The sequence below is a fragment of the Elgaria multicarinata genome, chromosome 4 (assembly GCF_023053635.1).
Source record: "Elgaria multicarinata webbii isolate HBS135686 ecotype San Diego chromosome 4, rElgMul1.1.pri, whole genome shotgun sequence".
Taxonomy (NCBI): domain Eukaryota; kingdom Metazoa; phylum Chordata; class Lepidosauria; order Squamata; family Anguidae; genus Elgaria; species Elgaria multicarinata.
The window spans coordinates 33560812-33578593 of NC_086174.1; the positions used below are offsets into that span (position 1 = coordinate 33560812).

At 43.5% G+C, this 17782-nt stretch overlaps 2 protein-coding genes across 3 annotated transcripts in view; one reads left to right on the forward strand and one right to left on the reverse strand.

Annotated features, from left to right (window-relative positions):
- The window catches only part of KCTD3 (potassium channel tetramerization domain containing 3), a 52091-nt gene extending 47153 nt beyond the window's left edge, over window positions 1-4938 (forward strand). The window contains exons 17-19 of one of the 2 annotated variants that reach the window (XR_010025366.1): window positions 260-398; window positions 2945-3592; window positions 4293-4938. Coding sequence is in view for 1 of the 2 variants with exons in the window: in XM_063124048.1 (XP_062980118.1) it covers window positions 260-398; window positions 2945-3509 (704 nt within the window). In the remaining variant the exon portion in view is untranslated. Of the gene's footprint in view, window positions 1-259; window positions 399-2944; window positions 4039-4292 lie in introns of those variants that run through there. The other variant, XM_063124048.1, reaches the window with a different exon arrangement.
- Window positions 4939-7363: 2425 nt separating this feature from the next.
- Window positions 7364-17782, reverse strand: part of USH2A (usherin) — a 594633-nt gene continuing 584214 nt past the window's right edge. Inside the window, exons 70-72 of the mRNA XM_063125387.1 lie at window positions 16457-16701; window positions 10375-10599; window positions 7364-7512 (exon numbers count right to left, since the gene is read on the reverse strand). Coding sequence (XP_062981457.1) covers window positions 7423-7512; window positions 10375-10599; window positions 16457-16701 — 560 coding nt within the window. The 3' untranslated portion in view covers window positions 7364-7422. The remainder of the gene's footprint in view (window positions 7513-10374; window positions 10600-16456; window positions 16702-17782) is intronic.

Below are 17782 nucleotides of genomic sequence, written 5' to 3' on the forward strand. Positions count from 1 at the left end.
GGGAGTGAGAAATCCTTGATGATCTATGGCAAATTTTCCAGATATGTAGAGGTAGATCCACATCTACTTGTCAACCCCTGGCTTAAAGTGTCCCTGAACTGCAGCTTGGAAAAGCCTGGAGTGGATAGCTGGAAATAGCATGCCGTCAAATGACAGACTTCTACTTAAAAAGTCCTTAAATATGCTGGGCTGTTAATTTTGAAGAGTCTCTCTGTCTCCCTCTCCATTATGGCCTCTAATCTGTGTTTCTCTCTCAAAGATGTGGGCGGTCCTACTGAAGAAGAACTGCTTAAGCTTTTGGATCAGTGTGACTTGAGCACATCTCGTTGTGCAACTCCCAATATCAGTCCAGCCACTTCAGTGGTACAGCAAAGTCGCCTGCGTGAATCAAGCTCTAGGTAAGTCCTTTGTGAGAACGTTGACTTTGTATAGCGGCTGGTGAAGTGTCAGCTCAATTTTTCATTCTTTTATTTTCTGATTCTGCGTTTTTAGACATGGTTATTCCTTTAGAATTGCACGCTACCTTGACATCTTAAGGAAGTCATCTTCACTACAGCCAACAGAAGAAAAGTTGCAGACTTAATATTTTGTAAAAGGTGCAGAATAGGTACCTCCCAGAAAGATAAGATTCCTTTTCCCATTAAATATGGATAAATGTGTTTGCATGCGTGTGTAAAATAGATCTGTAATACACGTCACCATCTCATAATATCACAAACAATTCCTAGTGTTTTATTCTTTTTGCTCAAAAGGAAATGAACCAAGTTCCTAGTTTGTGATATCTGTTCAGTGGGACAGTTCTGTTCACTCATGAATTGTGAACAGCATTATAGGTACAAGCCAAAGGGCCAAGGTGGGAAGCCAGTGAGAGGCAGAATACAGGACAGAGCACTGAAGGAATTGGAATTGACTACATCTGCTTCTCTGCTTCTAAGGAGCTGTCGCTCTGCTGACCTCACCGGATGCACACACTTTGTAGACTGAATGTTCTATGTTGAGGGTTCTCCTTAGTGAGAGCAAGGAGTTCCTGAGGTCTGTGGGGTGTTAGCTTTTAGTCCAAGCTCTGGTGAAAACTGTGTTTGGGGGATGATAGCCAAGGCAGGGGCTTGGCTTCTGCTTATGAATGCACTCCTGATGTTCTTGGTGGTGGGTGGGTTTTTAAGATTGTGCCCTTGTGGTGGCTGAATTATCTATTTTAAACGGACTTTTTAATACATGCCTGGGAAATTCAGTGGATATCTTAGGGAAGAATGGGGGTGCCCCATAAGTGTGGTCACGGGTAGGGGGAGGTATAGCATTGGAGGATTAACAGGCCAGCTGAGGAGAAGGGGGGTTAGACACCTTATGCCTGTCTCCTCTTCTGGTTCTTCCCGACCAGATGGTTCCTACTGCTGTTGCTGAAAGCCAGGTCGGTCCCAAATAAAATATCCCCCATTCACAATTTAATTGTGTCTGAGAGGGCCAACCAGGCATGCATTACTGAGACCTGGGTGGGGGAACGGGGAGGGGTTAGTCTCTCCCATCTTTGCCCTCTTGGATATTTGGTGCAGTGGGAAGTTGCTGTGGTCTACAGAGAGTTCCCTCGTTTGGCTTCCTGTCCACAAGTGCTGAACTTGAGTATTTGTATCTTTCATTGGGTACCCGGGACAGATTAGGGATTGCTGGTGTACCGCCCACCCCACTACCCATGAGACTTTATGCTGAGCTGATCATTTGGTGTTGAGAACTCCTAGGAAGATGGTTCTGGGGGATTTCAACTTCCACACTGAGGCCATGGATCTGGGGTGGGTCATGACTTCATGGCTGCTATGACAATCATGGGGCTGTCCCAAGATGTTGCTGGCCCCATGCAGAGGAGGACACACTCTTGATTTGGTTTTCTCGACTGGAAAAGGAGGATCGTGATCTGAAAGTGGGAAAATTAACATCAATCCCCTGTCATGGTTGGATTACTTCTTGTTGAGGTTTAGATTTTTGGCAGTTTTCTTCCTCTGCAAGGGTGGGGGACCCATTAAAAGCTAACCGATTCTGATGGCTTCCAGAGGGCTCCAGGGGATTTTCCTGCTGGAATGGATGGCGGTCCTGTCAAAGCCCTGGTTATTTTATTGAATGCAGAGATGACTAGGGCAGTTGACACAATCACTCCCAAGAACCCCTCTCCCTCTGAGCAGAGCCTAGGCAGGCCCTTAGAGATGTAAAGGCCCAGGGGGAAAAACAGAAACATTCGGCTGATTGGAGATGAGGTACAAGATATCTGGAAGTCACCAGGTTGGGGAAGGCTATCTTAAAGCAACAACGTAACTTTAGATCTATAAAGAGCACTACAAAAGGAAAGTATTACTTATTTTTCATTTTTTCCAAATTCTCTGTTTTTGTCCAAAAGAAACCAGAAAAAAACATGGCCTCAAACTCTCCAGATATTTTACATCTTTACTTGGTATACACCTGGGCTGAGGGAAATTAAGCCAAAGAGAAGACGGTTAGAACACAGGTGAAGACAGACTTTTGTTGAGTCTGAGCAGGCACTGGTTAGAGTTAATTATCAAGCCTACTCTGTGACAGTGATGGGTAGCAGAGAGAGCGTTCTTCTCCACCAGTGTTGCCTCTTCTCAGTTTTGTCCAGTGGAGCTTTTCCAAGTGGTTCATGGCCTTTTGCAATCTGGGCCAGGGGGAATGATGGTGGAACCCTTGGGAGCACACTGACAAGTTTGCACAGCATTTTGAAGATAAAACCACTTGTGTTTGTCACAACTTGGACACCACAGTCAGTGCATTTTCACTAGTAATTATTTTATTTTTATATTGTAGTTTTAAAAGTTTATATTGTATTTTAAAGTCTTGTGTTTTATTGTTTTAATCGTTGTGAACCACACCCAGAGAGCTTCAGCTATTGGGTGGTATAAAAATGATATATATATAATAATATTACTCTAAATGTTTTCAGCCTCCAGTTGCAGCATCGTGAAACGATCCATGAAACCGCTACATACGGCGCTATACGCCCCTATAGAGAGAGCCCTTTATTAGCCAGGGCACGGCGGACAGAAAGTTTTCACAGTTACAGAGAAATTCAGGCTTTTAATTTGAACAAAACTATGGGAGACAGAGCTGTTCCTCAGAATGGCAACCAGAGTCCTGTACAAACAGAAGCAAAGAGGATAGGTGAAAACACGCCTGACAAAAAGGCTTCAGCATCGGCACTTGAGGTAAGAGCTGCTAAAGCAGCAGACGGAGGGACTGAAGTCCAGAAAGTGCCTGAAGGTTTATCAGAGTTGAAGAAAAGAGGAACTGAGGAAGAAAATGAAGCCAAAGTAGACAATAAAAAGAAAAGTGGGTTTGAAGGAGGAGGGTTCTTGGGAAGGAAGAAAGCCCCTCATCTCGTGTCTTCACCAAGTATTGTGGAAGGAGGTTCTGAAGCACTCGGTACAGTTTCCCCGTCACCTACAAAGACGACCATTTCTCCACGGCATAAGAAAAGTGACTCTTCTTGCCAGGATTATACCTTGTAAAAGTGTTGCAGGACATCTATATCCAAGATATATATCAAACGTTTTAACACTAAACTGGATGAAATGTTTACATTTACGCATCTGTAAGTCTTTCTAACAGAACTTGTGTTTGATGTAGACTAAGACAGTATAGGGAGAATATCATCCTACACAAAGAACTTGACTTCACAGCACAACCAACAGAACACGTACTTTAAATTAGTGTTGACTTTGTATAACTATTAATATGAAGTCCAGTTCTGGTACAGACTTTTGAGTTCAAGCCTTGTTTTAATGCAGGCTGGCATGCACTACCATTTTCTATTGTGTGTAACTGTTCCCCCACTCCTGGCTCCCTTACATGCTAAATATTTAATGTCTGTGGCCTATCTGTTGGTCTTCGGTCAATTCTCACGTCACGCTTTCAACGTGGTTCCGTATTGGGAATATTAATGGAAAGAAGGCGGCATGGCTGCTTTACCTTTATGTTTGCCTTTTCTGTTGAGCCACCCTATTTTTTACTAATATTAATAAACTTTGCATACATCAATTGGTGCAATTGGTTAACTTAAATCACACTGCAGTTCTAAATGTCTCGTTACTGGTTATAGATGCTATCAAACACTATTTTGCATATATTAGGCTTTAATATTAAAGTATAAAGCCATTTAGTACTTTTGTATTCCTTTTATTCATGATGGCATACACTACTTATTACTAGCAAGATTAGCCACACCTTAAAAATATTAGCAATGGATAACATAATCTGAGAGAAAGATATAGACTACTGTCTTGCATTTTCAGATCATATGGATTCCAAGTTTGCAACTTGAACCTGCAGTTATGAGACATTCCGTGACATGATCCCTGCAATTCATGATTTCCTAGAGAGCTTTGCTCAACTGGATGTGCTAAGGTGGGAAGGGGAGCGACAGGATTCTACTGAGCCTCTTGTACAAAGGCACCATGCCCACCTGGGAAAGAATTTTACCCAATGTTCAAAGCAATTCATGCAATTTAATAATCATAAGAGCATGGTATTAAGGTAGATCATTTCTATATTGCAGGGAAAGGGTTAGGGTAGGACTAAAACTGCCTTGCCTCGGGCCATCCAGTTAGTGCATGACTGAGGTGAGCTTTGAATTTGAGCCTCCCCAGCTCATAATTTTTAACAACCACGGTTTTGTTAATATAATGCCATTGCTATACATGCTGCTTTATAGGATCAAATAAGCAAAAAGACAGGTCCCTGCCCTATATTGCTTACAAAGGTACAAATGTGAACATACTGTGTCCAGTGTAAGATGTATGTTTTATAGTCTTTAGCACTTCACATGATTTATTAACATGTTAACTTTTAGGAATTGTTGTCTGTCCTTTTCTACAGGGGTACATGTTGTATAATGCATTGTGGAAGGGAAATGAAGAATAAAATCAAACTACCAATCTAGACTCTGCAGATTAAACTTCCATTATGTGTTTATACAATGAATAAATTAATAGGGGATTTAACACCTCCAAACATCTCGAAAGAAGATAATGAACTCTGTAAGGGTGCTGTGGTTTCTTAATGGAAGGATAAATCATCCAATTTTCATAGCATGTGACATACTGGTAATTTCTCTTCTTGCTTGATTACATTTGGCTTACTTCAAAACTGAGAGATGGTAAATAACATTGGAAGGGGTGAATGGCTGCTTTCTCAGCGGAGGGAGAGCCTGGGATTGGCCCATCTTATTTAGATGAAGGCAGATGGCATCAAATTCCAGAAGGCTATGGTAGGTGACTACAGCTTTCTGGTAAGTAAAAGATACCTCCTTCTGCAGCAGAATAACCTAGAGTAATGAACTCCAATGCTTCATTCCAATGTTTGTTCAAGCAATACTAATCGTCATGCTTGATGAAACTGTTTAGAAAATCCAGCTTATGATCTGACCAAATCAGTAATACCCAGCATACAACCACACAGTGTGTCAATAAATATCGTAGGGGGTCAGGATGAGTCAAAGTCATCTAATGAGTCAAATTAGGTTAACATTTATTAATCAGGATAATATCTTACAATCTGACAAAATATTACGTTTCTGTATATAGTCACAAAAAATCAGTTTCAGTTTAAGTATTGTAATGGCTACAGTTATGGTATATATTATATAAAAATTAATGACACACATGACTGAAATCTAAAGGAACATTCTAACAGTTAATACTTTGTATTTGCTCCACAAATTCGGCAATTTCTTTTCTGTCACTGATCCCAATTCAAAGGATACTATTAAATACAGCAAAGGAAGGATCTAGGCCTAAATACATACTTTGCAGTCCATAACTCACTTACAAGCTAGAATACTTGTAGAAACCTTACTGCTCTCCATCTTACCAATTTTATAGTTTGAAGTGCACTTTGAGATCAAATTTGCTTCCCTTTTTCCTACTAACAGACCAAAGCTATAGAATGGCTTTTTCTTCAATACACCTAAAGATTTGCTACTACAGTTGAAGTCTAATACTGTGGTTCCCAAGGCAAATGCTTATTGCATGTCACTGATCTCTTAGAGGCTTGAAATGCTGATGCCCTTGACATGTGCCATGGCTAGAGATGTCACCCTAACATACCTACAGCTTGTGGAAGTGGCTGAGTTTTTGTTAGCAGTGGTAAAATAGCATTCCAATTCGAAGCATGGGAAACTTCCCCCAGGTTTAACTCCTCCCACCACCCAGGACCGGCAAGAAAGATGTGGCTGGGCATTTTGCCTTGGTCCTTGCCTCTGTGGCTCCTCCCAGCCAGTTTGCGCCTTGCCTTCAGAACAGAGCTTGGTCTTAATTATCTTTAACTAATTCTCTACTCAGGCCTTGTTATTCTCTCAACCTTTTCTTCTGTACCTTCAGTTTTCTCTGTCTTTTTCTTCACATTGTCCTGGATGGTGGGATGTTAACCCTAGATGGATGCTTCCAATGCTCCACATTGGCCTGGAACTTCACACTAAGTACCCAACTTTCCATTTTATACCTAAACATGGACAGCTGTGTCTGCATAGCCCCCCATAGAATTAGACAACACTGCTCTTCAAACTGTGCCCAGCAGAGCAGTGATAAGATGTTCTAACACCTCAGTCCTTAAATCTTCCCCCCCCCCCAAATAAGGGTGCTTTACTATTTCAGCCTACGAGGCCAACATTAGTGCTGATTGACCCTGCCTTAAATTCAAACATTTAAGATTTGCTGGGTTTTGTTTTTAAGTACTATTTTAAGTACGTGAAATATTTCTTTAGCCTGAAAATAACTACAGCATAAGAACTGTAACACAGGTTTGTTGGAATAATAGCAGATTTTTTTAAAAAAGGGAGTTGCAAAAGGCCAGCATGAATTGTAGTAATATTCTTGGTGCTCCAAGCTTCTGTGGTTCAAGAAAGTTAAACTAAATTTTGTCATTTCATTTTTTTTTTTGGAGGAAAAACAGTATTGCTTCATAATTGTAAAACTGTCTTCTTTCCTAATCATATACCATAAACATTTAAATCTGAACCTGGACAGCAAATGACTATAAAAAAATTAAACTAAAATATTTTGGTTAAAACTTTAACATCAGACTTTTAATCATTTTATGCAGTCATAATTTCCCTAGATGGTGCTTAATAAAGATTTCTGGCTCAGGTACGCATATCTGTCAAAACCACATTAAAAAACACTTTAATATATATTTACGTTATAAATAAAATTTAGTCTTAGAAATGCATTGTTACAAGTATGTTAAAGTAATGCTGACTGTTGTTTAAAAAAACATTTCAAGAACCCTACTGTCTAAGAAATTAATATTTCAGTAGGCACATTATATCACAGTGATTGTAAAAAGGAAATGTATTCAGAATGGCTTGATTGAAAGAGTGCCTTCCATATTCTTTTGTCTATGCTGTAGAAGCAGTGGAGAAACTACTCACAAATGTGTATCAGTAAATGTTGTATGTTCTTTGGTGACGGTACTGAAGCCTTTGATAGCACTCACAAGATCTTCGTCATCCACATACTAAAAAAAGTGATTAAAAAAATTAATCTTGTTTTGTTTCATTTTATAGCAATTATTTATTAATCATAGCACAAGTGGAAATTTACAAAAAGGGTGGGGGGAGAAACAGTCAAGAACCTGTATCAGATTTTAAATTGCATAATAACATCAACTATCAAACACATGCTTTTTGTTCTTGAAGAATCTTACATTTTAGTTAGGAAACAAATCACCCACCCATGTCTTTCTAATGCTGATGAATTATAGCATACCTGATATAATTATCAAAGATATTAGGATTTTCAAGGATTAACTACATAAATGAGCTCTTAATAGAATGTGGTAGGGGTGTGCACGGACCCCCCGCTCCGCTTCACTTGCAGATCCGTGATTTTCGGAGCGGGCCGCTTCGCCCTGCCCCCGCTCCGCCCACTTCCGCTCCGCTCCGCTCGGAGCTCCGGATCCGGATTGGAGCTCCGTTTCCCCCCCCCCCCATAGGCTTGCATTGAAAGCTAAAAAATTATACAACTTTTTTTCTGTTCAAGTTAGAAACCTCACGTTTGGCACCATGACACCTCATGGGGGTATACACACGCACGCCAAGTTTCAAGGCAATCCCATCATCCCCTGATTTTTGGGGAATTTTTGAAAATCGGGCACCCCATTCACACCCCTTTCCATAGCTCCGTCAATTTGCACGTTAGAAACCTCAAACGCGGCACCATGATAGCTTATCCATGTGTCCCCATGGACGCCAAGTTTCAAGGCAATCCCATCATCCCCTGATTTTTGGGGAATTTTTGAAAATCGGGCACCACTTTCCATAGCTCCGTCAATTTGCACGTTAGAAACCTCAAACTCGCCACCATGAAAGCTTATCCAGGGATACATACGCACGCTGAGACTCAAGCAAATCCCATCATCCCCTGATTTTTGGGGAATTTATGAAAATCCAACACCCCTTTCCATAGCTCCGTCAATTTTGCATGTTAAAAAAACCCCTCAAACTCACCACCATGACAGCTTATCCAGGGATACATACACACAGCGAGACTCAAGGCAGTCCCATCATCCCCTGTTTTTTGGCGGGGCTTAAACCTGCAAAATTTGGAACTTCCAAAACTCCAAGTGAGCGCAGGAAGGACTTCTCCCCTGAGTCAAAGCCACACACACACAACATCCCTGCGAGGTGGGCAGGGGAGGAGGGAGGGAAGGCAGGCAGGCATGCAGCTGGCATTTCTGGGGGCATAAGGAAGTGAGCCAAGGATAAGCCAGTAATGCATATAAAATGGAATACATAAATAAATAAATAAATAAACAAAGGAGGGGTGGAATTAAAAGTAGCAGTGTTGCTCAATAAACAGCAAGAAGAACTTTTTTAAAAAGGCTATATCTATCTTTTACCAGCAATAGGGGGACGTGCCCGGGGGAGGGGGAAGCAGTTGCCAGTTCAGCTCAAGAAAGCCATTGCTTCACCAACAGCTCTGAGCTTGAGAAGTAAACGCTCACTTCAACTCATAACAGGCATCGCTCCACCACTAAGAAGTAAACGCTCACTTCGACTCATGATAGGCATTGCTCCACCGTTTTACTCTCTTTGGAAGGCTCTAATGGCCTTCCAGTGCAGGAGAGAGTGGGGGCACGTCCACGATGAGATGCCCTAGGGGAGCTCATCCCCTTGCACCACATCTTTTCAGTTGTTCCCCAAAGTTAGGGTGGGTAGCAATGCTGTGTTTCTATCTCTTATTCTTGGCTTAGTATATGATTTCAGGTTGTGTTTGTGCATTTGGTGGGGCTACTGTGTTAAAAAACACTGGGAAAAGTCCATTCAGATGAAGAAAGAGAAGTTTCCCAGAATTCCAAGTTACCCGTTTTGCCTATGCCCTCCTCTAACTTTGGGATCATGTGATCATGACCGGGAGCTGACTCTGCCCCTCAGCCCTTTGAAAAAGGTATTTTTCCCGCCGATTTTTCCAAAAATTCTAGCGCGCGACCCGCACCACGCAGAGAGGTGAGAGTAGTCTCAAAATGACCCCCATCCATGACTTTCTGTGCACAAGAATTTCCAGAACGATAGCTTAAAAATCAACCCAGTTATCCCCGATTGTTTTCCACAATGCAATCCTATGGGCGAAATGTTTCAAGATGGCAATCGGAGCGCTCCGCCTGAACTAGGAGCTCCGAAAAATGGCCGCTTCTCTTCGCCTTGCTTCTAGGGGTCCGCGGTCCGCTTCTACTCCGCCTCTGGGTAAGGCGGAGCAGGCCAATCCGCTACTGCTTCTCCGCTCCTAATCGGAGCGGAGCACATGCCTAGAATGTGGTTCAAGAACAAGAAATAATGGCATGTAACAATATATATTTTATGTGTGTGTGTGTATGTGTTTTATTCAGTTGGCAGGCCATGGGGAAAGCCCATACCTATGTAAGTTTTCCATGGGCACCCAGCCACATTTAAATATGTTCACCATGTATGCTAGCCCATTCACATGTAATGTTGGCATAACAGTGGTGCATCCACTTGGGCTATCCACTGTTGGCATCTGATGGACCAGTGTATGTGGTAAGTGCATTTAAATGTCATTGGGGTTGCATGGAAACCCTTCACGACTAAAGGATTTCCCTGTGTCCCGTATGAAGTATGCCGAAGTAAACTAGTGGAAAAGTGAGTGGGGTGTTGGGAGGGGAAGGGTTTTTGATCACTAGTAGTATTGCCCAGCTAAGCTCATTCATGCTGGTGGTACTAATACACCCACACAAAGGATTTTCTACTGGTATTCTCTGCTGGGTTGCATGCTGTAATTGGCATTTCTCTCAAAGATACTGCACTTACAGCGTGTTAACAGGCAAAGCTGATCACTCTGTCTGCCCTGAAAAAGAACTTACCAAACCACTGTCATGACCATGAATAATGGTATCCCAAACGGTATCTTCTATTAAAGATTTTTTGTCGTAGACATCGATAAGCTGACTGACACTCCGATGTAGAGAACCTTGGGGGAAAGTCTGCTGTATCTGGCTTTGACTTGGTGCCTGAAGGACAGAAGTGCTTCGAGTGCTACGCATGCTTGTTGGCGATGCTGCTGCCGGAACTTTTGTATCTGCCAGTCCCTAGGAGCATGGAAACACAAACATTGTTCTCTTAGGAAAAGCTTTTACTAAACACCGTATCCCCAAACTGGCTTCCACTAAGAAATGATTCCCTCCTCATAAACCATCCCTAGCTGATGACCAGATGAAAGTTAATTTCACAACACTGCAGTAGCCCATCTTGACAGCGGAGTTTACGGGCAGTAACAACACCATTAAACACACATGGTAAGGATCATTAGCACTCTCTTCAGCTATTGTTCCCTGTGGGAACTATAGCCTTCTGCAATGCAGTTTCACAAGGTGATCTCCTGTTAAGCATGCGATACATGCATGTCACCAGCATAATTGCCATTCCATCCCAACAACACCCTTTTTCTTTGCAACACCTGCAAGGTGAGCAGGGCCGTTGGTTCCCTGATGAATGACTGCTGACTTCTATTTTAACTTGTGGATCAGTAGAGTCGTTAAGGATTCTGCTAGTATCTGTACATTGGAAGACAGTTCTCCACTTCCATATTTTGTTCACATTCCACTTCTAACAACTTGCCCTATAAAGCATACACATGCATGTGCACACACACACAGAGCGAGAGAGAGCACATTCAGTCAGTCAGTCAATTTTTATCCCACTTTTTTTCTTCTTGCAAGGAACCCTAGGTGGTGTATGTGAGCCTCCTCTTCATTTTATCCTCGCAACAAGGCTATGAGGTAGGTTAGGTTGCGGGTCAGAGTGTGGGTTCGCACATAACTAGAAGTTGCCATGGAGGAATTTCCCTGCAGGCTTTCTCCATGCTGCCATGGCCGCTATTTTGAATATTCGAGCCACAGCAGGGGGAGGGGGATGCTATAGCTTGTTATATGTGAACTGGGCGAGGGTGGGTTGTTGGAGTGCTTGACAAACCACCTACAACCCTAAAACAGCCCCTGGGTTCTGGGGGCGGAGGCTTATTAAGCACCCCAAATCCCAACAACCCACCCTTGCTGGGTTCACACGTAACAGCAGCCAAAATTCTTTTCAGAATGTTGTAGAGGCAACTTGTCTGTGACTGAGCTGAAACAAACATGTGAATTTCCTGGGCTCAAGCCACTTCCCTTCCCAGCCTCATCTGAGAGGGTAGAGCAGAGCCCAAACTGTATCCTGCCCCACTCTCTGATCAGGAAGAGCTTCAGGAAGAGGCTTCTTGTCTTCTTTTTAAAACATGGTTGCAGTGAGGCTCAGTGAAGTGCCAGCTGACCAGGCGGCTCCATCAGCCGCAGGGACTTTTTAGAAATAAAGAAGAAAGGAAATCCTGAAAGGGGATTGGTGTGAAGAATGTGGAAAAGGAGCCATTTTTTCCCTCTAGAACCTGGGGTCATCCTATGAAGCTGATTGGTGAGAGATTCAGGACAGATAAAAGGAAGGACTTCTTCACACAGCACATAAACTATGGAATTCACTACCACCACATGCTGTAGTGAGGGCCACCAATTTGGGTGGTATTAAAAGGGGGCTAGACAAATTCCTGGAGGAGAAGGCTATCAATGGCTATTAGTCCTGATGGATATGTGCTACCTCCAGTATCCGAGGCAATAAGCTGGGGAACCTGGGAGGGAGGGTGCTCTGCACTCATGTCTACAGCTGGTTGGCCACTGTATCATAGACCCTTGGTCTGATCCAGCAGGGCTCTTCTTATGTTCCTGACACCACTTGGTAAGGGACTAGGGTGGGGCTGGGCTCTGCTCTTACCAGGTGACATTGCCTGGTCAGGGGAAAGACAGCGATGAGAACAACAGGAGAGAGGAAGACAGTTCGTTCTTCTCTGTACATGTGGGTGAGCTGGATGGACAAACAGGAGATGGCAGCTCGGGAGAGGACGGGGCAAGGGAGGAACCTCCAGAGAGCACCTTACCCAGGGGCCCCTCAGATATAACGCCACTGAGCCTGATGCAGCTTTGTTTGAAACTTAACTGACATCCACCCAGCGTTCCTAAGAGGCCCGTCACATCTGCCAAATTTTCATTTTTTTCTGAAAATTCAGTTGGCCTCATTTGCACCCGTATCCTACAGGTTCAACACACTTTGTCTGCTCAGCTACCTGGATGGTTGGACAGAAAACAAATATGCTCAGAACCAACCGCCTTCCATGCAGCGATCAGCCATGCAGCAATAAAGCAAACATCATGCAAAAGATGGTCATGCAAGCCCCTCAAGGAAGATACAACCCTTTGGTAGGACGGCCCCCACCCTCTGCAGCCACACTAATCACTACCTCAAAGTGCATTGTGTAGCTTTTGAGAGTGACGCTGCTTGATGACTCAGACGTATCAGCAACCCGTTCAAACTGAGATTAAAAAGGGAAGAAAGGTGTTAATAGCATTTCTAAGTGACCCGGGTGCCGTGACAAATGTCCCATTTTGTAAGGCTTAGGCTGCAATGAATGTCTTTTCTGAGTGGGCCGGAGGCCCGCTAGCATGAAGGCCCTGAAACTCCGGCATCTACAAGCAAAGCGATGTTGATTTGTGGTGGCTGAGGAATTACCCATTATGCCAAGTCAGAAAAATGGAGAGGTGTTAGCAGCGAAAGCTTATGGCAACTGAAAGCCAATTTGTTGGTCTGTGAGGCAAGTTTCACCAGCATTTGTATGGGACTCCAGCGGCTGAGCGTTCCAGATTCAAGCCAGTAATTGAGTTAGGTGTAAAAACGGCACTTACAATTATCTGCACCGTATGCCGTGTGACCTTGAAAGTGATAATAAAACAGAGCGATTCCCTCAATCGGAGACAGCGACGGAGAAAGAGAGACACATTGCCTAGCAGTTCAGAAATATCTCTTTCTCAAATGTTTATGCAGACATATGCATTGCAAAGGCTTACCTTATCTGAGCTCTGTGATACTTGTGAAGACGAGATGACAGGGACTTGTAAAGGAGTAGCAATAGGAGGCTGATGGCGGGGATTATCAGTGAGAGAGGGTTTCTGCATTTTTGAAACATCATAGGTGCAGGAAATAAAGAAGGAAAGACACGACAGCAGAGAAGACAAGGAGTTAAAACGCAGGCGGCAGAAAAAGAGCAGCAGTTAACCTTCCGAAGTAGAAGGGGAAGCAAAACTAGATATAAGAGCGACAGGAAATGCTGCTTTTTAAATGTAAACTTCTCCCAGCTGTTGATACAGTTCGAAAAGAAACAAGGTTGTGTAAAATGCTTTCAGTTGTATTTTTATATAATGCTAGATGAATAAGGCAGATCCCGATCAACCGTTCACTATTTTAAAAAGAAACATTTTAAGTGGAAATAGCAAAGTGGCTAGTTTTTGTTACTATTTTCCTCTGCACTTTAAGAAGGTGGGGTGAATGGGAATCAGAGGTTACAATAGTATAAAGAGGGTGAAAAGAGATGTGGTATTAAGTAGATCTGATTAGAACTACTGTTGTGTTTGCCCTCCATTTTTTAACCTATTTCCCCCCGCCCTTTTTTTTAAACATGTCTCTTTTGTGAGCATTTGTGTCCTTGGTGTTAGTCTCTTTCTCATTCTTCCTTGACCTTTCTGTCTCATTTGCCCTGATCACCACTTAATTCGGCTGTGGTGTACCATGTGATTTTGTTCACAGGCATCCTTGACATCATCAACAAAATTGCATGGCCCACCACGACCAGTCAGTTTAATCGTGCACTGCCCAGAGAGCTTTGGCTGATGGGCAGTATAAAAATGTAATAAACAAATAAATAAATAAATAAAATAAAATGGCCCAAATTTGCCCAGTGTTTTATTATCACCATACCAACATAGCATTCAATTTCCCAAGGGAAATGGGGAGAAAGCACCCAGAGTGCTCATTTACCCATCTGTTTAGGGTTCAAAAAACGCCCCTTAACCAGGAGCCTGATGCTGATGGCCGCCCATTTGGCGGGTGTAAGAAGGGGCCCTTTGTGCATGCCAAGGTACATAGGTGGTGCTCCTCCACATGGGGAGGGGGGATTCTGATTGGCCCAGGATTCCCATTTGTGTGGAGGGGCTTCCCTGTCTGATATTGTCTACATCAACTGCCGGTTGATGTAGACAATATCACGATGCTCTGGCTCACTACCACAAGATGTAGTGACGGCCACCAATCTGGATGGCTTTAAAAGGGGATTGGATAAATTCCTGGAGGCGAAGGCTATCAGTGGCTACTAGCCCTGATGGTTGTGTGCTATCTCCAGTATTCGAGGCAGTAAACCTGTGTACACCAGTTGCTGGGGAACATGGGTGGGAGTGTGTTGTTGCACCATGTCCTGCTTGTTCATCCCTGGCCGATGGCTGGTTGGCCACTGTGTGAACAGAGTGCTGGACTAGATGGACCCTTGGTCTGATCCAGCATGGTTCTTCTTATGTTCTTGATTTAATTTGAAGCAAGGTTCAGTTATGCTTTTAATGTCACTAGCCAGGATTTAGAACAACATAAACTTACGAGTAAATTATAGTGGAGATAAATTCAGTAAAATACTTCTTTGCTTTAAAAATATATATGGTTTCTCCCCAGATGCCAGCGCAAAGGGGGTACCTGAGAAGGAGTGGCGGGAACAAGCTTTCATTGGACTTCCCAGAAAGGGAAGTGAGGGAAATACCTGGATTAAACATTAACAGGAGTATTTCTTTATTCTCCCTTGTGCAATACTTTCTTCTTTTCACACATTTCCGCTTATAATAAAATGACATCACTGGTGCTCCTGATTGTGTCTTTCAGCTACAAGTGACTGTTCCTATAAAGCATCATGGCAAACCAGGCTATATTTAAAGCTCATTTTGCTATTTCAGAAACCCAAATAAAATTGGTTCAACAGGCCCTAGTTTAGCCTTCATAATCAACCCTGAGTCACCATAGAAATGTTGCTGAGAGCAGCATCTCCAGGCTCCTGAGGGTCATTCTTGAAACACAAACATTTTTCCTTTAAGGCCCCCACTTGGCCCCCTAACTCAGTAATGCTTTAGGAGTAGCCATGGCGCTGACAGGTCCTTAAGGGTCGCCATTAAAATTAAAATTGTCGACTTGCTGTAGTCTTTAAAATGCTTTTAACGAAGGCCTGAGCTGCGAAAATGACAGAAAAATTTAAGCACGCTGTTCAGTTTGAAGGGGGAAACACAACCCAAGTGGGAGCTGAGAAATGGCTAGCCATATAATTCTGCAACAGTCCCTTCAGAAAGGCACAAGGCACAGATAAAAACTGCGGCTTCTCTGTGGTAACTTTGCCAACTTTCACATCCCGGGTGGGGGGGTAGCATTCTCATTTATGTAGGAGTCATCTGACCAAAATTTAGCACTTTAAAAACCCCATTGCGGTTCTCGTGGAGGAGAATTAGGGCAGATGTAGGCACTGCCATTTTTGGCGGGAGTCCCACGTTGAATGCAGTGTCATGTCCAAAACATTTTAGCACTCTTAGCTATGTAGCATGTTTTCCCATCTTCACCCCACCCCACATCATTACTTGCTACTGGTTGGGAAACGCATGAACCAAGTACAAAGACCAAACAGTTATGGTAAGATAACTCAACACAGGCCGGCTGTTTTTGTCAGCAACCCAGTATATCAAGCATAATGCCTTCGCAATATGTGCTTAAGTGGTTTGGCCACTGCAATAGACGGGCTTGATGCTGACTGCCTAATCAATTATACATTTTCTATGTTTTACCACAGAATTGGTTGGACTGCACATGTAATGGGCTCTGATAGGCAGTACTGTAGTTTTTCCTTGGCTGTTTGCTCCCAAAAGGTACTTTCAGTCTATTTAAAATGTCAAAAAGCTTGCCGCAATACATATACACATGCGTGTGTTTGTACAGGCATGCCCAGATGTGCACACACACACGCATGATATTGAGAACACGTTCAGAGAGATCACAGTCTGAGTATCATACCATGTGCGTTTCTCCTTGTGAGTAGACGCTCATTGGTGACATCCTCTTTTGGAGTGGCACTAAAGGAGGCCTTTCCCGTGCGTATGGCTCCTTACTTATTTTTTTCTGTAGAATTAGGGACAAAAGAATTGCCAGAAGGACCAAGCCAAGGATGGCCATGAGGACCACAAACCACAGCTCGGTGTAGAACATCGCCTGCTTCGACTCCGTTTCGAGATTCTCTCCTGGCGTTGGTAACACCGGACCTGTGAAATCCAGGGTAGGAATGTGGAAAAAAGAGATACATTATTTTGGGAGGCGGGGGTGAATGTTGCGTGATCTATTTGCTCCCTTTATTTCATTTTACAAGAGGCTGGAAAAATGCCGGTGGCAGTTTGTCACACTCTGCTCATTTCCAAGGTGCTGCAATGGCTCAGTATGCTAGTGGGTTGGAATATAAAGCTTACTGCACCCTGGAGACTGCGTTTTAAGTCCTGGCATGGCTGTTTCGGTTGGAAATCACCCCTGCACTGGCACCTACCAGGCAAAAAGAGGTGGGGAGCGTGGGTTGAAGCAAAGGCAGATTCATCAAATTAACCTTGAAGAGCTGAAACAATTACCAGGCAGTGTGGGTTGGGGTTGGGTTTTTTTTAAAGAGTAGACATGTTGCAAAAACCTTTCTTGTGCTCAAGCCAAACAATTGGAATGGTCAACATAAGCCTTGAGGTGGCTTTAGAAGAGGAAAAACAGGCATGTCTGTAGTGTGTGTGTGTGTGTGTGTGTGCAAGTGAGGGAGGAGTTTTAATGGGGATAGGGCAACAAACCACAAAGGATTTCATTAGTCTCTCTCACAAACAGCGTACATCGCAAGCTTGCGTATAAATGTCAGTCATTTGGATTGTGCAAACAGAAAGCAATACTTTCTGGATTCTTTGCATGAATGTATGTATCATTGGAAATAAGGGCATGAAAGAGGGTCAAAGCCAGAAACTAGACTAGGGGCATGTCTACACCATGCCTTATCCTGGGGATCATCCCGGGGCAGGGAAGGATGATCCCTCCATTTCCCCGGGAAAACTGGGACAGCTTTTAGCCCGATTTCCCCCACGGTCTCGAGATCATCCCGAGACCGCGGGAGATGTGGACGGCTGTCCAGGCTTCTTCCTGGTTCCTCATGAGTAAACGCGAGGAGGTGGGAACTGGCACGGGGCACGGAGCTCTTCAGGCACTCCGTGCCCATCGGGGGGAGCAGGTTTGCCTTTTCCCCCCTTACATTCTGATCACCTAGGGGTGATCGCGGAAGCTAGTAAGTCCACGATCCTCCCCTTATACCCTTCTGGTGTAGAC